At 37.6% G+C, this 27,355-nt stretch overlaps 1 protein-coding gene across 19 annotated transcripts in view; it reads right to left on the bottom strand.

Moving 5' to 3' along the window:
- The window catches only part of ATP8B4 (ATPase phospholipid transporting 8B4 (putative)), a 272,767-nt gene that overhangs the window by 176,969 nt on the left and 68,443 nt on the right, over positions 1–27,355 (bottom strand). For 17 of the 19 annotated variants that reach the window (XM_060618559.3, XM_060618558.3, XM_060618565.3 and 14 more), the window contains 3 exons: positions 20,825–20,938; positions 17,869–17,967; positions 13,942–14,003 (listed from right to left, as the gene is read on the bottom strand). The exons of 1 other annotated variant lie outside the window; for it this stretch is intronic. In XM_060618559.3, the coding sequence (XP_060474542.3) occupies positions 13,942–14,003; positions 17,869–17,967; positions 20,825–20,938 (275 nt within the window). Of the gene's footprint in view, positions 1–13,941; positions 14,004–17,868; positions 17,968–20,824; positions 20,939–22,792; positions 27,349–27,355 lie in introns of those variants that run through there. One more of the 19 variants, XM_060618566.3, reaches the window with a different exon arrangement.

The raw sequence follows: 27,355 nt of genomic DNA, 5'->3' as shown, positions 1-27,355 counted from the left end.
GAATAGAAGGAGAGATAAAGGTCTTCCCAAACAAACAAAAACTGAAGGAATTCGTCACCACTAAACCAGCCCTACAAGAGATCCTAAGGGGGACTCTGCGAGTGAAATGTTGCAAAGACCACAAAGTACCAGAGACATCACTACATGCATGAAACCTACAGACATCACAATGACTCTAAACCCCTATCTTTCTATAATAACACTGAATGTAAAGGGACTAAATGCTCCAACCAAAAGACACAGGGTATCAGAATGGATAAAAAAAACAAGACCCGTCTATTTGCTATCTACAAGAGACTCATTTTAGACCTGAGGACACCTTCAGATTGAAAGTGAGGGGATGGAGAACTATCTATCACGCTACTGGAAGTCAAAAGAGAGCTGGAGTAGCCATACTTATATCAGACAAACTAGACTTTAAGTTACAGGCTGTAACAAGAGATGAAGAAGGGCATTATATAATAATTACAGGGACTATCCATCATGAAGATCTAACAATTATAAATGTCTATGCGCCGAATACTGGAGGCCCCAAATATATAAAACAATTACTCACAAACATAAGCAACCTTATTGATAAGAATGTGGTAATTGCAGGGGACTTTAACACTCCACTTAAAACAATGGATAGATCATCTAGACATACGGTCAATAAAGAAACAAGGGCCCTGAATGATACATTGGATCAGATGGACTTGACAGATATATTTAGAACTCTGCATCCCAAAGCAACAGAATATAATTTCTTCTTGAGTGCACATGGAACATTCTCCAAGATAGATCACATACTGGGTCACAAAACAGCCCTGCATAAGTATACCAGAATTGAAATCATACCATGCATACTTTCAGACCACAATGCTATGAAGCTTGAAATCAACCACAGGAAAAAGTCTGGAAAACCTCCAAAAGCAGGGAGGTTAAAGAACAACCAGGCAATTAGAGAAGAAATCAAAAAATATATGGAAACAAACGAAAATGAAAATACAACAATCCAAACGCTTTGGGATGCAGCGAAGGCAGTCCTGAGAGGAAAATACATTGCAATCTAGGATATCTCAAGAAACAAGAAAAATCCCAAATACAAAATCTAACAGCACACCTAAAGGAAATAGAAGTAGAGCAGCAAAGATACCCCAAACCCAGCAGAAGAAGAGAAATAATAAAAATCAGAGGAGAAATAAACAATATAGAATCTAAAAAAAAAACTGTAGACCAGATCAATGAAACCAACAGTTGGTTTTTTGAAAACATAAACAAAATTGATAAACCTCTAGCCAGGCTTCTCAAAAAGAAAAGGGAGATGACCCAAATAGATAACATCATGAATGAAAATGGAATTATTACAACCAATCCCTCAGAAATACAAGCAATTATCAGGGAATACTATGAAAAACTATATGCCAACAAACTGGACAACTTCGAAGAAATGGACAAATTCCTAAGCACCCACACACTTCCAAAACTCAAACAGGAAGAAATAGAAAACTTGAACAGACCCATAACCAGTGAAGAAATTGAATCAGTTATCAAAAATCTCCCAAAAAATAAGAGTCCAGGACCAGATGGCTTCCCAGGGGGATTCTACCAGATATTTAAAGCAGAGATAATACCTATACCTCTCAAGCTGTTCCAAAAAATAGAAAGGGAATGAAAACTTCCAGACTCATTCTATGAAGCCAGCATTACTTGGATTCCTAAGCCAGACAGAGACCAGGCAAAAAAAGAGAACTACAGGCCAATATCCCTGATGAATATGGATGCAAAAATTCTCAATAAGATACTAGCAAATCAAATTCAACAGCATATAAAAAGAATTATTCACCATGATCAGGTGGGATTCATTCCTGGGATGCATGACTGGTTCAACATTCGCAAATCAATCAATGTGATACATCACATTAATAAAAGAAAAGAACCATGAAGATCCTGTCAATAGATGCAGAAAAAGCATTTTACAAAATTCAGCATCCTTTCTTGATAAAAACCCTCGAGAAAGTCGGGATAGAAAAAACATACTTAAACCTCATAAAAGCCATTTATGAAAAGCCCACAGCTAATATCATTCTCAATGGGGAAAAACTAAGAGCTTTTTCCCTGAGATCAGGAACACGACAGGGATGCCCACTCTCACCGCTGTTGTTTAACATAGTGTTGGAAGTGCTAGCATCAGCAATCAGACAACAAAAGGAAATCAAAGGCATCAAAATTGGCAAAGATGAAGTCAAGCTTTCACTTTTTGCAGATGACATGATATCATACATGGAAAACCTGAGAGACTCCACCAAAGTCTGCTAGAACTGATACATGAATTCAGCAAAGTCGCAGGATACAAAATCAATGTACAGAACTCAGTTGCATTCTTTTTTTTTATTTTTTTTATTTTTTTTTTAAATTTTTTTTTCAACGTTTTTTATTTATTTTTGGGACAGAGAGAGAGACAGAGCATGATCGGGGGAGGGGCAGAGAGAGAGGGAGACACAGAATCAGAAACAGGCTCCAGGCTCCGAGCCATCAGCCCAGAGCCCGACACGGGGCTCGAACCCACGGACCGCGAGATCGTGACCTGGCTGAAGTCAGACGCCTAACCGACTGCGCCACCCAGGCGCCCCTCAGTTGCATTCTTATACACTAATAATGAAGCAACAGAAAGACAAATAAAGAAACTGATCCCATTCACAATTGCACCAAGAAGCATAAAATACCTAGGAATAAACCTAACCAAAGATGTAAAAGATCTGTATGCTGAAAATTATAGAAAGCTTATGAAAGAAATTGAAGAAGATATAAAAAAATAGAACAACATTCCGTGCTCATGGGTTGGAAGAATAAATAGTTTTAAAATGTCAATACTGCTCAAAGCAATCTACACATTCAATGCAATCCCAAACAAAATTGCACCAGCATTCTTCTCAAAGCTAGAACAAGCAATCCTAAAATTCATATGGAACCACAAAAGGCCCCCAATAGCCAAAGTAATTTTGAAGAAGAAGACCAAAGCAGGAGGCATCACAATCCCAGATGTTAGCCTCTACTACAAAGCTGTAATCACCAAGACAGCATGGTATTGGCACTAAAACAGGCACATAGACCAATGGAATAGAATAGAGACTCCAGAATTGGATCCACAAAAGTATGGCCAACTAATCTTTTGACAAAGCAGGAAAGAATATCCAATGGAAAAAAGTCTCTTTAACAAATCATGCTGGGAGAACTGGACAGCAACATGCAGAAGGTTGAAACTAGACCACTTTCTCACACCATTCACAAAAATAAACTCAAAATGGATAAAGGACCTGAATGTGAGACAGGAAACCAACAAAACCCTAGAGGAGAAAGCAGGAAAAGACCTCTCTGGCCTCAGCCGTAGCAATCTCTTACTCGACACATCCCCAAAGGCAAGGGAATTAAAAGCAAAAATGAACTCCTGGGACCTTATGAAGATAAAAAGCTTCTGCACAGCAAAGGAAACAACCAACAAAACTAAAAGGCAACCAATGGAATGGGAAAAGATATTTGCAAATGACATATCAGACAAAGGGCTAGTATCCAAAATCTATAAAGAACTCACCAAACTCCACACCCAAAAAACAAATACCAGTGAAAAAATTTCTTCACCAAGTGAAGAAATGGGCAGAAAACATGAAGAGACACTTCTCTAAAGAAGACAACCAGATGGACAACAGGCACATGAAAAGATGCTCAACGTCACTCCTTATCAAGGAAATACAAACCAAAACCACACTCAGATACCACCTCACACCAGTCAGAGTGGCTAAAATGAACAATCAGGAGATGATAGATGCTGGAGAGGATGTGGAGAAACGGGAACCCTCTTGCACTGTTGGTGGGAATGCAAACTGGTGCAGCCACTCTGGAAAACAGTGTGGAGGTTCCTCAAAAAATTAAAAGATCTACCCTATAACCCAGCAATAGCACTGCTAGGAATTTACCCAAGGGATACAGGAGTTCTGATGCATAGTGGCACTTGTACCCCAATGTTTATAGCAACACTTTCAACAATAGCCAAATTATGGATAGAGCCTAAATGTCCATCAACTGATGAATGGATAAAGAAATTGTGGCTTATATACACAATGGAATACTACATGGCCATGAGAAACAATGAAATTTGGCCTTTTGTAGCAACGTGGATGGAACTGGAGAGTGTGATGCTAAGTGAAATAAGTCACACAGAGAAAGACACATACCATATGTTTTCACTCATATATGGATCCTGAGAAACTTAGCAGAAGAACATGGGAAGGAAAAAAAAAAAGTTACAGAGGGAGGGAGCCAAAACATAAGAGACTCTTAAAAACTGAGAATAAACTGAGGGTTGATGGGAGGTGGGAGGGAGGGGAGAGTGGGTGATAGGTATTGAGGAGGGGACCTGTTGGAATGAGCACTGGGTGTTGTATGGAAACCAATTTGACAATAAATTTCATATTAAAAAAATAATAAAAAGAAAAAAGAATCAAGATTTTCACCTCAAATTTTCCTCTTAAATATGTGGGTCTCTTCATATAGACCCTAAATAGCTGTCCCATAGACCCAATGGTACCATCATAACATACAAATTATCTGGATGAGGTGGAGATAAACTCAGAGTTTGTATTCTGCCTGCATTTAACCACAAAAGTCTCCACTCTGATTGTAAGCCTACAAATCCAGATAAAGAGGAGGTAACTCAGTGCAGGTACTGGTGCTTCCACGTGATCAACAGAACCCCAGGCCCTCAAGTACTCCTACTCCCCCACTTACAAGAAACACACAGACAAGCTAAGTATGTGTCAGCTTCAGGCTCATTAAATTCAACGACCTTTGGTATTTTTTGTTGCAGGTGCTCAAGGAGAGAAAGAAAGCATATTTAGTAAGAACAATAATCCACTTTTACCCAAGACTGACATTTGGAATCAAATCTAGCAGAGGGGAATACCATACACGAAGTCTCCCTCTCCTAAGTTTTTTCCCAAGAATTCAGCAGCAAATGATAGATTTTTTTGACCATATGTCCATATACGTTTAATCTGGCAGGACAAGGAAGATGGGAAGAGTTCCTTCAGAGCTTCCTGAAGGATCTACTAGCCACACTTCTGAATCACTGCCCAAATTTCCCTCTAGGAGCTCTGTAGTTCAGAACTGATGCATACATATAATATATGAGTGCTATATAGCTAGCAATTGTAATATAAAACTTAAACTGTTTTAAATTATTGCTGTTTGCGGATTTACATAGGTCACTAATACATTTTTTAAAGCAGAATATTTTGTGGGGTTTTTTCATGCTGTGCTGTGATTAATAAGAAATAAACTTAGAACTTAGGTGGTGATGGTTTGACTCAGGAAACCATCATGTTTGATGGAACTGAAACCTCCCAGGGTTCAGTCAGTATGCTCAACCTAGTCTTACTCACACTTAAATCCAGGATTCTCTGATAAAGGTTGTCATCAGTGAACTGAGTAAGAGTGCTTCAAGTTCTCACTACCTCACATAGGAAATAATGTGTTCATATAATCATCTTTTGTGAGTTTTATAAATATATTACAAAAACTCAGTCTTATGGAAAAGGGATCAATTCAAAAAAGTTTCCAAGAATAAGAAAAAAGATGAATAAGGTTGATGGGAATGGTTCCATAAAAGAGCTTGATAGATTTAAGCAATATTTATTGATGCTCAGGAATTATAAATGAAACGTGTTATACAGAAAGTTGATGGTCAGAAGCCATTTAAAATCTAGAGGTGTCAAGGAAACATCCAGACTCAAAGCTAATTGCATTGCAGCACCTGAACTCACATTGCTCTAATGCACAAGTGTAAGTTCAGAAGATGTCAGGGAAATTAAATATTAACAAAAATGACACTGACCCTATTTGTTTATAGTGACACAAACAACAATGCTGGCAGCCTGGAAGATTGCACAGAAAATCTGGGCCTGAGAATCAGGAGACTAGGCTTGTAGCACAGACTTCATTTTCTTCTCTGCTCAGTTCTCTCACACATACCTAAACGCGTCGTATAGAGCAATGTCATCCAGTAGAAATAGAATACCAGCCAAAAATGTGGACTATGTAAGTAATTTTAAATTTTCTAGTAGCCACATTCAAAAAATGTTTAAATTTTTCCTCCTAAGGTCAGGAACAAGACAAGGAAGTCCATTCTCACCATTTTTATTCCACATAGTACTGCAAATCCTAGCCATAGCAGTCTGACAACAAAAAAATGAATAAAAGGAATCTGAAATGGTAGCAGAGAAATACAACTTTCACTATTTGCAGGTACTTGATATTTACAGGTATCTGATACCTTAGGTAGAAAACCCTAAAGATTCCACCAGAAAACTAGTAGAACCGATAAATTAATTCAGTAGAGTCACAGGATACAAAATCACTTTACAGAAATCTGTTGCATTTTAATACACTAATAATGAAGCAGCATAAAGAGAAATTAAGAAAACAGCCCCATTTAAAATGACACCAAAATAATAAAATACCTAGGAAGTGAAAGACTTGTACTGTGAAAAGTATAAAACACTGATGAAAGAAATTGAAGAGGACACAAACAAATGGAAAGACATTATATTCTCATGGGCTGGAAGAACAAATAATGTTAAAATGTCTATACTACCCCAAACAATCTACAGATTTAATGCAATCCATATCAAAATACCAACAGCATTTTCCACAGAACTAGAACAAACAATCCAAAAATTTGTATGGAACCACAAAAGACCCCCAATAGCCAAAGCAATCTTGAAAAAGAAAAATAAAACTGGAGGTATCACAATCCCAGATTTCAAGTCATCTTACAAAGCTCTTGTAATGAAAATAGTATGGTATTGGCACAAAAATAGACATATAGATCAATGGAACAGAACAGAGGCCCAAACCCCCAATTTTATGTTCAATTAATTAACAAAGGAGGCCAGAGTATGCAATGGGAAAAAGTCTCTTCAACAAATGGTAATGGGAAAACTGGACAGCTACATGCAAAAGAATGAAACTGACCCATTTTCTGATACCATTCACCAAAATAAACTCAAAATGGATCAAGTACCAAAGAGTAAGGCCTGAAATCATAAAAATCCTAGAAGAGAGCACAAGCAGTAATTTCTCTGGCATCAGCATAAAAACATTTTTCTACATATGTATCCTAAAGCAAGGGAAACAAAAGCAAAATTTAACTATTTGGAGTACATCAAAATAAAAAGCTTCTGCACAGCAAAGCAAAGAATCAACAAAACTGAAAGACAGCCTACTGAATGAGAGAAAATATTTGCAAATGATAGGTCAGATAAAAGGTTACTATCCAAAATATATGAAGAACTTATACAACTATACACACACACACACACACACACACACACACACAAATAATCCAATCAAAAACGGGCAGAAGACACAAGCAGACATTTCTCCAAAGAAGACATTAAGATGGCCAACAGACACATGAAAAGATGTTCAACATCACTCATCATCAGTGAAATGCTAATCAAAACCACAATGAAATATCACCTCATACCTGTCTTAATGGCTAAAATCAAAAACACAAGAAACAACAAGTGTTGGAGAGGATGTGGAGGAAAAGGAACCCTCCTGCACTGTTGCTGAGAACGCAAACTGGTGTAACCACTGTGGAAGACAATACAGAGGCTCCTCAAAAAATTAAAAATAGGGGTGCCTAGATGGCTCAGTCAGTTAAGCGTCTGACTTCGGCTCAGGTTATGATCTTGTGGTTTGTGGGTTCAAGCCCTGTGTTGGGCGCTGGGCTAAAGGCTCAGAGCCTGGAGCCTGCTTCAGATTCTGTGTCTCCTTCTCTCTCTGCCCCTCCCCTGCTGACACTCTCAAAAATAAGTAAACAGTTAAACAATTTTTTAAATTAAAAATAGAACTACCCTACAATCCAGTAATCACACTATTGAGTATTTACCCAAAGAATACAAAAACAGTTAATTCAAAGGGGTATATGTACCCATAAATTTACTGTAGCATTATTTACAATAGCCAAATTATGGAAGAGCCCAAGTATTCATCAATACATGAATGGATAAAGAAGAATATATATATATATATATATGTAGATATGTATAGATATGTATCTATATATATATGTAGATATATACAATGGAATATTACACAGCCATAAAAAAAGAATGAAATCTTGCCATTTGCAACACCATAGATGGATCTAGAGTATACTGCTAACTGAAATAAGCCATAAGAGAAAGACAAATACCATATTACTTCACTCATATGTGGAATTTAAGCAACAAAACAAATGAACCAAAGAAAGAGACAAAGGAACCAAAAAAAAAGAAAAAAGAAAAAAGAAAAATAGACTCTTAACTGCAGAGAACAAACAGATGGTTACCAGTGGGGAGGTCAATGACAGGACAGGTAAAATAGATGAAAGAGATTAAGAGTACCCTCATCTTGATGAACACTGGTTGTTGTATGGAAGTGATGAATCAGTGTATTATACACCTGAAATTAATATCACACTGTTAACTACATTGGAATTAAAATAAAAAATGAAAGAAAAATGACACATTTAAAAAACAGGTAAATTTCATTTTAATAATATGTTTTATTTAACCAATATATAGAAAATATTTCAAAATGGAACCAATATAAACATTATTTTTTAAGTTTATTTATTTACTTTGAGAGAGAAAAAAAAGTGGATGAGCGAGTGGGAGAGTGGCGGAGAGAGAGAGAGAATCCCAAGCAGGTGCCACACTGTCAGTGCAGAGCCCAGTGCAGAGCTCAAACTCACGAACTGTGAGATCATGACCTGAGTTGAAGTCGGACACTTAAGCGACTGAGCCCCCCTCAGGTACCCCCCCCCCGATGTAAAAAAATTATTAATGATGCATCTTACATTCCCTTTTTGGTACTAAGTCTTCAAAATCTGGTATATACTTTATACTTAACAGCACATCTTACTTGCACCTGCCACACTGCCAGTGTTCAGTAGCCACATGGGGCTAGTGGCTGCCTAACTGAGTAACAGTCAATCTGTATACTCTTCACCTTTTCCAAAATCCCTATGACTAGAAACACTGATGGGAGAGAACTACAAAAATTGGAAGTTGCATAAATATGTGAAAGTAATAAAATGATTCCACAGAGAGGACAAAACACATAAATAAGCATTACAGAATTTTATATTCTGTCAAGAATCATTTACAATATTTCATTGTAAGGATATTTATTATGTGGAAAAACCATGCTTACCATTTTCAAAATTAATGGAATTCCCTTCCTTGGATGTCTTTCCAAATTAGACAAATATAGACATAGAGATTCATATATGGACATAGCAATGGATTTGATTAGAAGTTCTCAACTGTATCTGCATAGAATCATCATGGAAACTTAAAAAACACCAGGGTATCATCTCCAAGACCCTTATTTCATTACTCTGGAGTTGCAGGGGCACTGATGCAATGTGCAGCCCAGGTTGAGGGGCATCAAGTAGGATAACCTCTGCAGGGACTATCACACTCCCTCTCATTGCCCCTCACTTGCCAGTTGCTCCCACAGTAGTCAAGGATATTAGCATAATTTGAGGTACCATCTCAAGAAACACTAAGATAGCTATTGGTATTCATACATGCCATCAGCAAATGGTACAGGAGTCCCCCCTTATCTGCAGGGGACACATTCCAAGACCCCTAGTGGATGCTTCAAACTGCAGATAACACCGAACCCTATACTATATTTTTTCCTATACACACAAACCTATGATAAAGTTTAATTTACAAATTAGACACAGTAAGAGATTAATAGCATTAACTAGTAATAAAATAGAACAATTCTAACAATATACTTAAAGTTATGTGAATGTGATCTCTCTCTCTCAAAATATCCTATTATACCACACTCACCCTTCTTCTTGTGATGATGTGAGATGACAAAATGCCCACATGATGAGATGAAGTAAGGTGAATAATGCAGGCACTGTAATGTAGCACTAGGCTACTACTGACCTTCTACTGATATGTCAGAAATTAGGTCACCTGCTTCCAGACCATGGTTGAGCATGGGTAACCAAAACCATGGAAAGTACAAGTGCAGAGAAAGGAGGGCTACTGTATTTCATGGCTTGGGGCAAAAATATGCACTTATATTTAGCAATCACAATCATTTCTACAATATGGAATCATGCCACCCCTACTTAGTTTTAAAACCAAAGTCAGCAAATTTTGTCAAAGGCTAATACAACATGTATTTCTTAAGCACTTTACATATTATAAGAGATTGCAGATACAGAAGATTGTTACTGATTTAAAAAGAATATGAGTAACAACATAAAAAAAAGTGAAATTGAAAAGGAAGTTTATAAAAGAAAGGGTTTTATTGCTCTATTTATTTTGTGACCCAGGTTTACAGTGCTTAGCATTACAGCTCACACAATCCTAACAATGTTAGAGGAGTAATGTATATAATACAAATGTATATTACATACAGATAAACTACATATATATTATGTAACTATGTTATATTCCTGTAATTGTATACAAAGCCCTTCAAATACAAAATAAATAGTGAAGACAGGATCATACCACAAAGTCCACACTTACATACCTCTTCATGAATGAGTAGATTTCAGGCTACTAATTTAGGCTCTCACTTGCCATGGGACCCTGGACAAGTCACTCCCTCTCAGGGCTAATCACTTCATCTCTAAAATGGAGCACTGTTACCCACACTTTGGGTTTTTTTATGCAAGTTAAACTTGGAAGCACTGGAGCTCACACAGGGTAGTTGCTCAATAAATACATATCGAATCTGAATGTACCTGCCCAACTTCCTCACTTCTGAGCACAGCAGAAAGAAGCCCAGAAGGAAAATTAATTGCTCAAACTCACACATGAATCCAGGTTTCCTGACTAGTGCTTTCTTCCCACCTCCTTCCCCTTAAAAATCTCCAGCCTGAGGCTAACCATGCCTCCCCTCTTTCCAAGACAAGCCAATGATGGCTCCTGCCCTAGTGCAAAGACCACAAGTCCAAGACCTATCATTGCCCCTCACCTGCCCAGTTGCTTCTACACTGGTTAAAGATTTTAGCACTGCTTGAAACCTTCTCTGGAGAAACACGAAGATAGCTATTGGTATTCATACATGCCATCAGCAAATGGTACAGTAGTTCCAGACCTTCTGCCAGCAGCACACAAAGGTAGCCACATGGACCTGGCATACACCCCACTCTGACACTCACCTCCAGCAACACTTGTACTCCCCTGATCCCCTCCAGGCATCTTACTTTATTACTGGATCACAACCCACAGGTGCCAAGAATAGACCCAAAAGCACTTTCTTAACATTTTCCATTAACATTGCAATGGGATCTAGTATGCATTAACTACTGTCTCACATCAGGTTCCCTGGAAGCAGATCCTGAGATAAGGATTCACATGCAAGTGTCTCATTAGGAAAGTACTTCCAGGAGAAACTGGTAAGGGACATGAGACACAACACAGGGAAAGGGAAAAAAACTACACAGGGTGTGACTGCATGCCAAGTCCCATCCTCTGTCTGATCTAAAGGAGTGGTTGAGAGTACAAATTAACCTCAGAGCTTGTCTAATTGAGGCAGGGGTGCTGCTCTTTCACACTCCTTCACCCACCAGTCACTGACTCCAGCAGTTCAAGGGCAGTGCTCTGGAAGAAAACAGCAGGTGCAAGTGCTTACAAGCAATGCAAATTGAAGCTGGGGATGAGTACAGAAGATAGTGAGGGTCTGTGCAGAGCCCCAACAGTATCCTCTACAACCACCAGCTTCAAGGGAGGACTTGAAGCTTGACTGTCTCAGATCTGAGCCCATTTGATCTTTCCAACTTTTCAAAATCCAAAAAATGGAAAGCCAGTTTCTGTAGCGTGAGCATATTGTACAAAGACCACCACCCCAGCCACTGGAATTGGCCAGTGATGCAACTGAGCAACATTAGATAGATCAAGCTACTCTAGCATATTGCTCTCTCAGCAAGAATACTTGTTACCACTCAGTTTGAAAATTCAATATACATTGTGCTAAGTTCAAGGGACACAGATGTAATCAAGAGATGACCCCTGCCCTAGAGGATTTCACAGTAAAGAGCCATCTTCTAAATGGAAAATCTGGCCTGATTTTTTACTGAATCTTAAGGAACACTCCATACTCAATGATATATGCTTCTCCTGTCAATTTTACATGATCAGCAACAATACATACTAAAACATCACACCATATTGAACTACAAAGAGATGTTACTTCATGAGGAATCAACAGAAAGCTAAATGAAACCACAAGAAAGTAACACTAATACTACTTCTAACAATAATGATAATGATAGATAGCATGTGTGGGAGACATACAATCATCGAGTTTCTGAATATCTAAGTTCCTAGATAAATCCCTTGGCCTCTAATTAATGCCCCAAGGTACTGCCACAAGATTTAACTGGTAATTTGGGGGGACATTAAAGATATGCTAGGGCCATTATTTCAAATTCATTATGTAATTGTACATTTTAAACATACTTTATATGAGGTGATACTTCAAAGGAGTAAGATTTGTTATCAAATGTTCCTTGGGGAATTAGTTATATCATATTGTCAGATCTAATATCCAGTCAGAACTGTAAGGCTTGAGAAAGTCAAGATATGCAACAGTGGCTCAAAGCCACGTATTGCATTAGCTTACAAAGATTCACCACCTCTTGACAATAAATTTCATATATTAAAAAAAAAAAAAAGATTCACCACCTCTTAAGAATTTGTTGTAGACCACAGAATTGTTTAGGGTCAGTACTAAACTCATATTTAATGTCTCTCAGAGTGCAAAACTCATGCTTTTAAACACGATGCTCCAGTGGCAACAATCCAAAACCTGCTAACATTGGAAATGAACCACATGGTTCCAGGCATCTTTATGGCTTATCTGTGTCCCACCAGAATCACCCCTTCAGAGGCTCTGTCTCTAACCACTATAATTTTATATTAAGATCCTTTTCCTTCATTGTACATTAACACTATTTTCTAAAACAAGCGAATACAGAAAAAACTATATGTATTCATTATGTTATTAGTGATCAGTCAATAATTTAGTTATGGAGATTAATTACTTCAATCCTACCAATTATTGTCTAGATTATACCTAGTCCCTCTTGGTATCTCTATCATTTCTTGGAATTTCCCATCTCACATGATTACTTCATTTTATGATATTCCTTTAAAAAAAAACTGTCCTCACAGTATCCAAATGATTCAAAAGCACTGGCAGATGTGACTGACCACCAGAACGAAGTATATCATAGCCAGTTTCCTTTGTCACATGTTATTATTAGCAAAAAAAGGGACAAAGAGTAAGAAACCATGCAATGAAGGCTTGAAATTTTGCTAAGTTTTATGGAGGTGTTTTTGCTGTTATTAGTGTGTAAATACATGTTTTAAAGCATTTCAAATCCAAGAACCATTCCCATAAGTATTTATCAATTTAAAAGGAATAAAAAATCTGTTATGGTGAATATTCCATTCTAAATTTAACTATCAAGTAAATCCAAGATTCATTTAATACAGTAATGAGTCAAAGTCTTTCTAGCAATATTCCCCAGAAATTACCAAATTAAATAATTCAAATCCTTATAAAACGTCTATGACATACAAGACATTACAGAAGTGTCAAGTCTAAGCAGTATTAGATCCAGAGATGAAAAGTGATAATGATTTGCCTGTGTCCACAAAACAAACTCCATAGGGATTTGATGTTGAGTAGGTAGCACAAGCACCAGCTGAACATTTAAATAAGCCATATAGATAAAATGGACTTACACTGCAGTTTTTAACAAATTGAAAGGGAAAAGTAACATATACTTAATTAAAAGAGAAAACCACCAATTGTCAAGATCATTTTATGGTCCCCAAAATCTTAAAAATAACCCAAAAATGTCTTTCTTACTTGCTGTCGATGAGCACTTCAGATAGCCGATTATTCACTTGATTATCACTCTTATGGCGAAACTGAAAGTCAAAATGTTTGTGAAAAAAATATATTAAATCATGCTTTGTCAGCACAAATAGGAACACTGAAAATACTTTTGAGTTCATCTGTTTGGACAATTTCACCATCGATCCAAAATTAGCCAGTTTATACTTACCATGAACCCAGCTCCATGTGTTCTAAATCTTAATCAATACCCTTCTCACTAACCCTTACTCTGGATGCTACCAATGCAACAAGTGTAGCCACATGCTCTTCTAATTCCCACACATTTTTAGGTGCTTCTAAGAAGACAGTATTCCCTTTACTCTGCCACATGGTTCTAGAAAACTATACATTTTGAAGTCCTCAATAAGGAATAGAGGCTTCCATTTTTCTTACATATGTGCTCAATACTTTATTGGAACATCAGTCATTCTGTTTTATGGATTTCCTTGAAGCCAAGAAATTACTTGTAATAACATGTATTCTTATTCTCCAGAAATTCTAATTGCTAACAGTAATATTATGAAATACTGAGCCTTTAAAACAAAACTCAAAATACAATACTGAACAACATTTGGTATGGATTTGTTTTTTATGCCCAAGTGATACTATTTCTTATTGTATATTCTAGTAATGTAAACATCTTACATTGCTTAGAAGAGTCCAAATATTATGAACCCTCTACTAGACTCATAAATTAGCAGTCATTCAGATAAGACTATCATCAAGATTAGTGTTTTCATTTAAAAAATTCAAAACATTGTACCAATATCACAACATATAAAATGCTCCAACCATCCCTTCTCTTTTTCAATATCTTTCCCAAACCCATCCCAATCTATTCTGCCATGCCCAGTGCATGCAATTACACTGATTTCCAGGTGTAAGTTAATGTATATTATCAGGAAAAACAAGATATTTAACATTTGTTAACATGAAAAAATTTACAAAATCAATAGAAGAGTAAATTAAATCAACCCATCATTGGCATGCAAATTTCTCACCAGCAGAAATATTATTTTTTCTGAGTATATCATTTGATGTGGGTGCTGGATATTCTGTTTGCTCCTCTGTGTTCACACCCCATCCTTCTCCACTCTGCCCTCTGTCATGGGAAGCTGACCCATAAGATCCTTACCCTCTGGCTCCTGGTTGGGTTTGGCCAAAGGTGGCGGAAGATCAGAGTAGCCAGAGGAGAGTGAAATGGGGGTATTTTTCTGCCTGGCCTCATTCAAGCTGAGTTACAGAGAGCCCCAGGTGCCATGAGCAGCCCTCAGATACAGGTAATTGCTTCCTCCCATTGCCCCTTCAGACCAAGAAGTAGTATTGCCATCCATATTGCTACACTATGTGCTTTTCTTTGACCACTTTTCTTTTGCCCTTTTGTAAATAGTGCCTTCATTATTAATCTTTCTCCAATCTTTCTCATTTCAGGGTGACGTCTCTTTTCTGTCAAGACCCTGACTGATAAATATATCTGGTTATTGGACCCACACATATCATCACAAAAATAAAAGCATATTCAAGCATTAACTGCAATAAAGACAAAAGGAGACTTAGAATTTAGTCACATCTGTATCAAACCTGAAAACAATCCCCAAAATTGACTAGTTGGGAATCACAGAAAAGGGCCAAACAGTTCACACCCCTGCAAGCTGAGGAGCCTATTCCCTGGGCCTTAAAATAAGTCACTCTCACTTCAGCTCAGGTTTTGCCAAGAAGTCTTGGTATTGGAACAAATGGAGTCTGGTAGGACTAGAAATGGTAGTAGAAAGGCTTAAAGGGGAATTGCCCAGGACAGGAAGGGAGCAGAGTACTAGCACTGATTGTATCCCCACTGCAAGACAGGCTCTGTGCCACATGCTTTATACATAGCATCTCATATTGTCCTTCCAACAGTTCTGGTATCATTAACAACATTATACAGACAAGGAAGGGTCCAGAGAAGTGGTTTCCCTCATTTCATACTGTTAGAACAGTAAGTTACAGTTACAGTAAGTAACAGGTAAGGAGTCTTTCTTTAAAGCCCATGTTCTTTCTACTCTACCATTTTATTCTTCTATGAAATGTGACTATAATGAATAAGACATTTACCCCAATATGTAGACACTTAAGCATATAAATAAATATTATTTCCCAGAAAGATCAGCTATTGTGGAGAAGACATACATTTACTCCAAAGTTGCCATTACTCAAATCATGGTTAAAATTTCCTCTCCTAGAATTTCTTGGAGATTACAGTCCATTCTTTAGAATGTCCTCTATTCTTTGAAGATGGAGCTATTTAAAGACCTGAAGGGATGCTTTATGTTTGGAAATATATAAAAGCTTCTCTTAGAAAGCAGGTAGGGTGAATACATTTTTTAGGGGCTTGAGAGATAGCATTTGTTTCCAAAGCTGGGTGAACACAAAATTATGAGATTGGCTTTCTTCTGTACCTTGTACACTGGCCATGAAGACAATTCTTTACAATGAGCTTCAAAGTACTTTGAACAATGGCAACCTTATAGGAATGAATAAATTCCAAGCTGACCACTTTTAAGTGACATGATTCATTAGTATGAACAGGTCCTGTGTGTTAGTTAAAAATCCTGCCTCAAAGGTTACAGTCACAATGCTAACCATGAAATACATGAGGCACTTCACTAAAAATGAAGAGAATCAGGGTTGCCTGGGTGGCTCAGTCAATTAAGCCCATGCAGAACCTACTTGGGATTCTCTCTCTCTCCCTCTCTCTGCCCCTCCCCTGCTCATGCCCTTTCTCTCTCTCTCTCAAAAACAAATAAATAATTCTTAAAAAAAAAAGAGTCATATCTTATATATCCTACAGATACATGGTATACAAAGACACACCCCTTAGCACAGAGTGGTATGAATAAGGGTTCAAAAGCCACACTGCCCCAGGTAGACTATAAGTTAAACCCTAGAACAACCACCATATAGGCCTATAAAGCTAATAATAAAGATAAGAAGAAATCACAAAAATAATCTAAAAGAGGAAAAATGGAACAAAGAATCAATGAGGCATACAGAAAACAGTAGCAAGATAATAGATTTAAGTCTAATCACATTAAATATAAATGGGTTAAACATTCCAATTAAGAGATTTTCAGATTGCATAAAAAATCATTACCTAACTATATGCTATCTACAAGGCACTCACTTTAAAGACATATATAAGTTAAAAATAGACAACAGGAAATATGGGTATGAGTTCAGAGGAGAGGCCTAGACTAGGAATAAAAATATGTAAGTCATTGGCATATAGACAGTTATTAAGGCTAGCGCACATACAATCACCGAGGGTGAGAATATAACTTCTCTAAATGTAGAACATTTGGCTTCCTTGAGACTGTTTTTAAATCTTTGAATTTGAATGACCTCCCTTGGCTTATGCAGACTTCAAAAGTCTCTACTGCTTTATATTTCACTATTTACATTAGTTGCCTGACTTTTGAAGTGATTTGACTTTGCAACTCCTGGTATAATGAGCAGAGGATGTGAGAGCACCAAATATCTACCAATTCTCAAAACTTAGAGAAAGACATATAAGATAAATAATACTTCACTGGGTAGAAGGAGGTTTGTGTTCTAATTCTGATCTTACCATTAATTGCCTGTCTGATCATTAACATATCACTGGTTCTTTAGAAACCTTGGTTTCCTCATCTGTAAAATGAGGGAGTAAGTCTAATTTTTCAAGTCCTCTTGCTTTCAACTTAAACAGGCTCTGGTTCTATGACATCTGTATTAGTCACTGAACAAACAGCAAAAGAGTTTTATGTAATATTAAGCAGAAGAGCTCCATTCAAAAATTTCAAATAGATCTCTATTTTTTTTATTTCTGGGAGGTCACAATTGAAATTGATAACTCAAGAATGCTCAAAAGTAAATACTCACATAGTCATCTGTGGCATCTTTGACAGCTGTCATAGTTATCACCAGGACCAAAGGCACCATGGTGGTAAACCAGGTCAAGGAAGAGATTTCTGGAATCAGCTGAAACAAACATTTCAAATAGTTTAGGGCTTTTAAGTTAGAAAATACATCTTCCAAATTTTGTCATTATATCTGACACACAGAAAGTAGTAAGATTATACTCAGTTATTTGTACAAATGTAGAATAACTTTCAATAATTTAAGTACTTTCATTAACTTATAAGACACACGGAAGTATCACTGAATGAATTTTCAGACTACTTGACAAAAAATAAAATTTTTATAGCAAGTTGAGAAGTAAGCTTCTTGAAATCCTTCAGATAATGATCTTTCCCCAGTATGACAAATGTCACTTCTCTATTCTCAGCTTCTCATCTCAACTTTTAACAAGTTTTTACTAACTTCTCACCAATTCCAAAAGAGATTCTTTGAGCCATCTACCCTGCACCAAGCAAGTACTTTTCATAAATTATGTCATTTGACATTCAGAAAAGTTCATTGAGTTAGATTATGTACCAGAGTTGTTTTGCACATACCCACAGAATTTGTATTCCATGTAAATAGCACCTCCAGGGCACAACATAGAATACATTGTGAATAATTCCCTAGAGTCAGGAAATGCAGCAGTCCTAAGTATCATTTTCCCATCTTATAAATAAGTATCTGAGAGGTCACCCAACTGGGCCAAGAACATACACTGCTAAAATTTGAACTTTCATCTATTGGCCTCCAAAGCCTTGTACCTATACTTCCAAAGCTACCCACATGACAGAGACATAGTGACAGTTCACATGACTCTCTTAGAAAGAGAGTTTTCAAATGGGGTTCAGTATGGAAGTGCTTAAGAGTCATAAGATAGGAAAAGAGTGGATATGGTCAGTGTATGGAGATCAGGCCCTAACAAAAACAGCTCTAAATTAAATCAATTTTATACAATAGCTTCCACATAAAATTTTTTAAAAAGGAAAAAAAAAACTCAAAAGCCTCTGTGATACCAATAAAAACATCAGCCTGAGTGGCAGAAAAGCTAGATTGTAGTCCTAATTCTATCACTGATTCATTGTAAAAGCTTTACACATCACTTAACCTTTCTGGGTCTCATTTCTTGATCAAAAAAAAAAAAAAAAAAGAAGGCTGGACTAAATCATCCCAAAGGCTCCTTCCAGACATAAAATTCTGTGAGCAAGAGCCTTTGACTATACATAAGAAAGCCATTAGAGCAATGAGCTCAAAAGTCTGGAATGATGCAAAGAGTTATATAAAGAAACCAAAAGCAAATTCATAGGGGGCAACAAAAGAAATCTTGGATTCCAAAGTCTTTTCAGTAAACTGTAAGGTATACATTCACTCTGGAGTTTTTATTGTTGTTTTGTTTTGTTGTACCTATTCAGCATTCAGTTCTTCTCAAGTACACCTTAGGGAACTATCTCACTCCCCCTCTTCCACTTTCAGTCCATACAATGTTGGCAGACTCATTCCATTCTGGCTCCACATTTTGGCATGTGATCTAGAGCAAGTCAACCATTGCTACAAATTCTTAAGCCACCATGATTTATTTATGGATAGCGATGTAACTCAGCATAGTCCAGTGAGAGCTAATCCCAAGATTTGCTGAAACAACCAAAAAAAAATGATTCATTCTCTTTCTCTCTCTGTCTCCCTATCTCTCTTTCACGTTGGAGTTGGAGCCAGGAGAATAAAGGTCTAAAGCTTTCAGAGACCACCTGGTAGAGAGGGCCTGCCTGAAAGAAAAGTCCCATCTTGGGGCACCTGGGTGGCTCAGTCAGTTAAGCAGCTGACCTCAGGCTCAGGTCATGATCTCTCAGTTTGTGACTTGGAGCCTGCATTGGGTTCTGTGCTGACAGCCCAGAACCTGGAACCTGCTTTGGATTTTGTGTCTCCCTCTCTCTCTACTCCCCAACTTGTATGCTCAGGTTCTTTCAATCTCTCTCTCAAAGTTAAATAAACATTAAAAAAATTTTTTTTAAGAACAGTCACATCCTATTGAAATAGTCTGCCCATGTATCCAGTCGTACACAAAATGAGAAATATTCCTAAATATATTCCTATTTTGCTTAAACGAATTTAGGTTTCTGCCACTTACAGCCAAAGGTCCTTAATATAGTTATTCAATTAAGTAAAAATAGTACTCAAAGTTATTAATCTTGACTGCACACATCTAACCCATCTTTTTACCTCCTAAAATTAACACATTCTGAATGTACCACTTTGGTCTGATTAAATTACTCTAAAATAAATACTAGGTAAATAACTGGCTATCATGAACTGTTTATATGTATGTGTATTGTTTGATTTATGCCTTCTTTTCTTTGCTAAAATATCAGTAAAAGCTAAAATTTTCTTTAAGCCCAAGTTTTAGTCAGCTGAGAGGAAAAAGAAAGTTTATTAACTACCAATTAACCTCTCAAAATTGCAAAAAATAGTCACTCTACAGTGAGACAAGATATAACATATTTTACACACACACACACACACACACACACACACACAAATAGGTTATTGTTCTTAGATGCAAATGAAATTTTCCCAGTTAGCTTCCACTGACTACTACTCAGCTAGACTGCCTCAACTCTGATAACACCCATACTGTCAACACAAGAGGGAGATAAAGAAAGGAGGAAGGCTATGAACAGTAATTATTAGGCTCTGGTGTGGTTCAAATAAAGTGCAAGGCTGCATTCTGAAATGACCTCAGTGTTTAAAATGATGAATGTACTAGTTTTTACCCATTCCTGACCCTCCCACATTTGTAAAGAGAAACAGCAATAATAACATTCAAAATCTGATAAGAAGGGTTTTACCTAATCATGAACATTTAGCTAAGTGAATTAACTTTTTCAAATTATATGAATACTTCTAACAAACTGATGATTAAGAAATAGAACCTAAACATTACCTGTAAAATCAGAAGGAAAAGGAAATAGGCATTTGCCACTCTTTGGAACTGTTCAAATAAATTAATTGGCAAAAAGGTAAGAATGTTGTACTTGGATGTGTGGATACAATTATCCTGGAAAAAAAAAAAATAGCATCATGTTAGATAGGGGCAAGGCATTGCTCATTTATCAGAAATAGCTCTAAAACTTACAAGGATGAACATGAATTATGCCAGAATGAGACACATAAACCAATCACCGAGAAAATTTTAAGTTCTATGTGGCCCAAGGTGTTCATTTTTCCCAAAATGACACTCTCCTGATATAGTTGAAATTACTGTCCAATGCCATAAAATAAACCATGACTTAAAAATGTATCAAGTACGAGTCTGCCTCTGAAATTTTTTACTCTTATGTATTCATTCATTTGGCAAATATTGCTTGAGCACCTACTGTATGCAACACTGTGCTTGTACTTAGAGCCGTGAAGTCTGAATAAACTAGAGATCATCTGGTCCACCTTCCCATTCTTTAGATAATTCTGACAAGGGGAATCCTAGTCAGGTCTTTAAAAGTCTTCTGTGATGGAAAACTGACCACCTCACAAAGCAGCCTCTTTCTATTTCAGAACTGGAATTGATAGAAAGGTCTTTATTATGAGAAACCCAAATCTGCCTCTCCGTAACTTTTTACCATGTGCCAAATTCCATCCCCCAGGTCCCCCAGACAAAGGCTAAGCCCTTTAAATGTTGGAAACCTTCAAATATTTGAAGACCACTCCTAGGATTCCCCAAATCATCTTTACTCTGATCTAGACATTCTCAAACCCCTCAGCCATTCCATGACTTATTTTATCGGCATCTCTTCCTGATCAGTTTCTTCTAGATCTATCCCAGCCTCTCTGCATCTCTCTTAAAACATGTCGCCCAAAACCAAACACAACCAATCCAAGTACAGTAGAAACTTTGATGTTCTGTGTTCTGGAATATCGTATTAACATGCCTTAAAACTTCATCAGCATTTTGGCAGTTGTAGCTCACTGTTTATTGAGTTTTGATGAACTAAAATATGTAGATCACTTCTTCATAAATCACTATGAAATCAGATACTCCCTTCCGAAACATTTACCATTGATTTTCTCAAATATTGACATCTTTGATATATTCCTATTATACTAATCTAATGAAAAAAATAATTTTAAATATACTATCAAAGTATTAAATATTCCTCCTAGCTTTGTGTCATCAAAAAATTTCAGGGGCACCTGGGTGGCTCAGTCAGTTAAGCAGCCAACTTTGCTCAGGTCATGATCTTGCTCTTCGTGAGTTCAAACCCCACATCAGGCTCTGTGCTGACAGCTTAGAGACTAAGGCCTGCTTTGGATTCTGCGTCTCCCTCTCTCTCTCTCTCTGCTCCTCCCCCACTTTACAGTCTGTCTCCATCTCTCTCTCAAAAATAAATAAACATTAAAAAGAATTAAAACAATTTCAATTTTTAGCTATTCTTCCAAAGCTGTATGGACTAATACACTATAATTTTTTTAACATTTATTTATTATTAAGAGACAGAGAGAGACAGAAAATGAGCATGGAAAGGGCAAAGAGAGGAGGAGACACAGAATCGGAAGCAGGCTCCAGGCTCTGACCTGTCAGCACAGAGTCCAACACGGGGCTCGAACCCACGAACCATGAGATCATGACCTGAGCCAAAGTCGGAAGCTCAACTGACTGAGCCACCCAGATGCCCCTAGACTAACACATTATAAAGGACAAAACTAAAGACTCCCCCCAAAAAACAAAACAAAAAAAAAAACCCACAGACACAGAAAAACATTTTTAATTAAAAAAATAAGCTTTTTCAGCCACTTGTATTTTAAAACTCAGCCTGTGTGACTGGTTTTAAGTCAAACTACACTGGCTCCTAGTAATCGCTGCTACCTGTTTAAAGAAAATATGGTCCCCTGTTAAATAGCCATTTTTCAAATTTACCAGGAATCAGTGTGTCTAGCTCTGTGCAAGAAGCTGTGGGAGAGTAAGAGAGGTGCCAAGCGGAGAATTCCCAGCTTAGTTGGTCTGATGCACAGTCATGTCCTGCAAACTCTTCTGTAAGCTGATGATGACTATTTTGCAGTGAGCTATCAACTCAAGGTGTGGGCTGGAAGAAAGGCTGTGAGAGCTGCTAATCACGTAACAGGTTTCTGAGGAAGGGACTTGGAGAAAAGAATAGGGAGGAGGAAAGCTAAGGAGAAAAAGCAGTTAATAAAAAAAAAATCACATATACTTAACTGTTTTATATTTTCTTCTAAGTTGAAACTAAAATGAGGTTAAGTCTGTATCTTGTAAAAGGACAGATGGAACATCTGCTGGGAAGCTCAAAACCATGACAGGAATTATAAAGAAAATCTTCTACAAAACTGAATTCCACATAGGTAAAAAGACAATTGTGTGGGATAAAGTGATAATGCCAAATGGGGACTGTGACGATTTTCTTCTATTTGTTTAACTTGACATATAGCAATGATTGTGTTGTTCTTCTGGCTCTGTTGTGACTTAGTCACAGATGATGCAAACCCTCACAGCTATGATTGGGAACAAAGAACGAGTGCTCCCCCTCCTGGAGGATCTCTGGACACATTTACCTTTCTTTTTCAATCAAAAGGGAAAAAGTGGTTCTATTTCTACTGCTTGTCCAAGGACGTAGGTATTGATAAGACCTTAAATATTCAGTCACTTCACTGATCAACCTATTGGCTTACAGTCAAATTTTACTACAATTCATGCCATTATATAGCACAGAAGATCTTTACTTCTATCCTCTTAGCACTTTTCTTTTCTACCACGGACCACTTAGAAACTTAGTGGTTTAACAAAGTTAGTTTGTTAACAAACTTAGTTTGTTAGCCAGGTGGGCTAGTTAACTGACCCCAAGATGTCATAGGCAATCCTGGACCACAGGAGGCCTCCCATGTAGTGGGAAAGGTTCTACCCCTAGAGGAATATCAGAGAACACCAGTTCTCTATAGGAAGCTTGCTTCCAAGAGGAAGAGGACAGAGCTGAGCTGGGAAGGCCCAGAGATCCCTGCAAGATTGACACATTGAATAAGTAACTCCACCATAGAGTAAAGGGGTGGAGAGAAAAGTGTTGCCACAGTAGAGATCCCTCCACCAGGAAGACAACATCAGGATGAGGGGGAAAAAAAACATCGCTCCTCTAAAATATATTAACACAAAGGCCCTAAAGTAGGCAAAAGATGGCTCACTTGGGGGTCTAAAAAGGGGACTATGAGGCTGTAGTAAAGGGGTCAGCACAAACTGAGGCTAGAGAGAGAAGTTCCCTGAAAGACATACTAAGAATTTGGTGTTTATCATAAAAACTAAAATTTTAAGTGAAGAGGGAACTACTGAATGGCTTTAAACAAAGGAGTAACCTGAAGAACTTCTAATTTTAAAATATCACAGTAGCTAGAGTGGAGAACAAGTTGGAAATGACACAAGAATAGATGAGAGAAGACCATGAGAAGGTTTTTTAATTAGTCCAGGTGAGAGATGATGGGTGGCTTAAAACAGAGGGTGACAAAAAGGTTGACAATGAATAATAATAATAATATAAAAGAGCAGCTGGTATTTATCAAGCTCTTCCTATGCATACTATTCTGAAAACTTTAAATTTTACAGCTTATTTTATCTTCACAATACCTTTATGCAATAGGTACTATTATCCTTACTCTATAGAAGAGGAATCCCAGGCTTGGAGAGATTAAGTAATATGTATAAGCAAGGTTATATAACAGATAAGTGATGGAACCAGGATTTGAACCCAGGGACTCTGCTTCCAGAGCCCACTCCTCAGCAGTGTACTTCCCCAATTCAGGGCAAAGCAGATCTCTCTTCTGCTTTCAGATCAATCATCCCCTGCTCTCGCCTCCACTCTGAATTTCTGGTCTGCTGCCACTTTCTTACCAAGGAAAATAACACTGTATATCTACCTTTTCCTCTTGAGTCAACCCCTGCTGTAGGAGCTCTGGTTATCTATTGCCTGATGTATGATTACAGTTTCCCGTGTTCTCTTTCAGACCCCCTCAAGAGTGATTCTCTTGGTCCCTGACAAAGTTCAATGCAAGTAAATAGTATAAATAACCACTCTTTTTGTTTAGCTTTCTGACAGAAGCAGCATTGGCCAAAGTCCTTTACATTTTCACATTAACTATTTGGTACAGGAAAAAGTAAAGTAAAAATGATAAATTCTTCAGAGGTGGAACATCAAACTCAATATTAGCAAAATGAGAGGCATTATTTTTTATAATGAGATTTTATTGTGTAATCATATTGCTTAAGAAAACAAAGCAAATAGAAAATAACAAACACTGCTAAATTAGTAAACAGAGCATTTGGGGAGTTTACTTAAATTCTTCCACTGGAAATATGGAGCTAATAATATTTCTCACCTACATATTTATAGGACTATTGTGGAGATTAAATGAGATCATAGATGTGAAAGCATTTTTGAGTTTTACTTTGAAAGAATTAGACAAATATAAGATTTCTGTGAAGGGTCCCCAAATAATCCAAATGGCTTTAGGAAATTCAATGCCATAGTAACAAACAACTCCAGAGTCTTCATGGCTTAAAATAATAAAGGTTTATTTCTTGCTCGTGCTACTTATTCAACATGAGCCAGCAGGGAGACCGTTTCATCATAGTTACTCACAATGGACCAGCCACCATCTCAGACACTTGCAATTACAGTTCCAGAGGGAAGAGAATGCTCTGAAGGGTTTCTTACCTATAAATTTATGCTTCATCCCAAAGGCTCAAACTCATTGATCAGAACAAGTCACCATATGCCCAAAAGGCAGAAAGCCAGAAACACTTATGGACACCACAACCAGAAATGGAAACTAAGCCTAATATTTGGGGAATGTGGGACACATCAGCCATAAAAATCAAATATCAAAAAACAAACTTAGTGCTACAAATCCAGTCTTATTTTAATGCTAGGTGTAACAGACATTTGACTATTTTTCCCTTCCCCTGAGCTAACAGTGCTGCAAATTTCTTAGTCTTGTGGTCAGGATAGATTCAATTCTCATCGATAACTCCAGGGTCAAACCCAGAATAGCTAAAACCAAATACATGGCCCATCTTCCTAATTACAATCTTGAGTTCAGGGATTAGCACGTGAACCATGTCAATTCTGGGAATTTGCTAGAATTGTTGGCTTTCTCTTTCCTACTGAATTCCAACCTGGAAGCAAAGAGCCCTAAGAATCACTGACAGCATCTTGGGACCCTGAGTGGGGAGGCTGCCAGAAATAAAATCTACACTGAAGATTCAGGGCCAAGAAATGCAGAGAAAGAAACTAGACCAAGCCTCTCCTGAGGCCAGCTTGCCCTATTTCAGGACTTCTTGGTTTTTTATCTATTCACTTATTTTATTATCTAAGTCACTTTGACTCAATTTCTCTTTTACGCCCAATCAACCAAATACCAGTTAAGAACATTAATAATATATACAAGATCAGTTTACATTTTTATATAATAGTGTACTTTCATCTCTATATTTGCCTTAAGGAATGAGTCACAGAAGGCCAAGCCAAAACGCATCTGGTGGTTGTCCCAGGACGTTGCCTGCGTCTGTGATCCCACAGGCCAAACCCCAGGAGCTTTCGCAATGAGCACCACAGTTTCAGCCCTCTCAGATCTTCCCACATTTGATGAAACATTGTTATGTCGTGACAGCTGTAAAAAGTAACAGTCAGGGAGCTTGAGGGGGGGAAAGAGCCTAACATTCTTGCCATAAGAGGAGGCAGAGAAAGATGGTACAATATTCACTTCAGAAGGAGAAACAGTCCTGACTCTTAAAGAGAAATTATCTCTAAACCATAAAATAAAACCCAAAATGTGATGGTGTGCACAGGACACTTGCATAAAAAAGGAAGTGGCCTAAAGACATTTGCACCACTCAGGAAATATGTGACACACCCTTGGTTATGCAAAGGTCCCAAAAGAACTCACACACGGGGCACATAAGCCTGGAGATTGGGTGTGTGGCGCCTCACCGACCCCAGGCAGAACCACAACTCCTCAGTGTTAGTCAAACGGTGCCCAGTGAGGAGTGTATAGCCCTCAAGGTTGGGAGGCAGGGCAAGATGATAGTACTCCTCTGTGAACACTGCTGACTGCGGGTCAAGCCACAGACGAGGCCTTACAGACGGCCATCAATAAACCGCACTGTCATCACCACCACCACCATCTTCATAACGTTCTTCTGAGCCTGGGATCCCCAATAGGAATAAGGCATTGGTGGGGAGGGCACATTGTCCCCAGCATTCCTTCATTCATACAACTAAGGGCCTTTCATGTGACAGGCACTGTCATTGAGCCAGGACTGCAGATATGAATAGACAAAGTCCCAGCCTTCCCGGAGGAAGTTTGTATTCTAGTCATGGGAAGAGAGGCAGGAATACACAGACAAACTTGTACACTGATGACACAGTTAAAGAAAATGATCAATGCTATGAAGTGAGTAACAATACAGGAACACCTTGCCTAC

This window comes from Panthera onca, chromosome B3 (assembly GCF_046562875.1).
Source record: "Panthera onca isolate mPanOnc1 chromosome B3, mPanOnc1 haplotype 2, whole genome shotgun sequence".
Taxonomy (NCBI): domain Eukaryota; kingdom Metazoa; phylum Chordata; class Mammalia; order Carnivora; family Felidae; genus Panthera; species Panthera onca.
The sequence above is the reverse complement of the archived record's forward strand: the minus strand, read 5'-3'. Positions and strand labels throughout refer to the sequence as shown.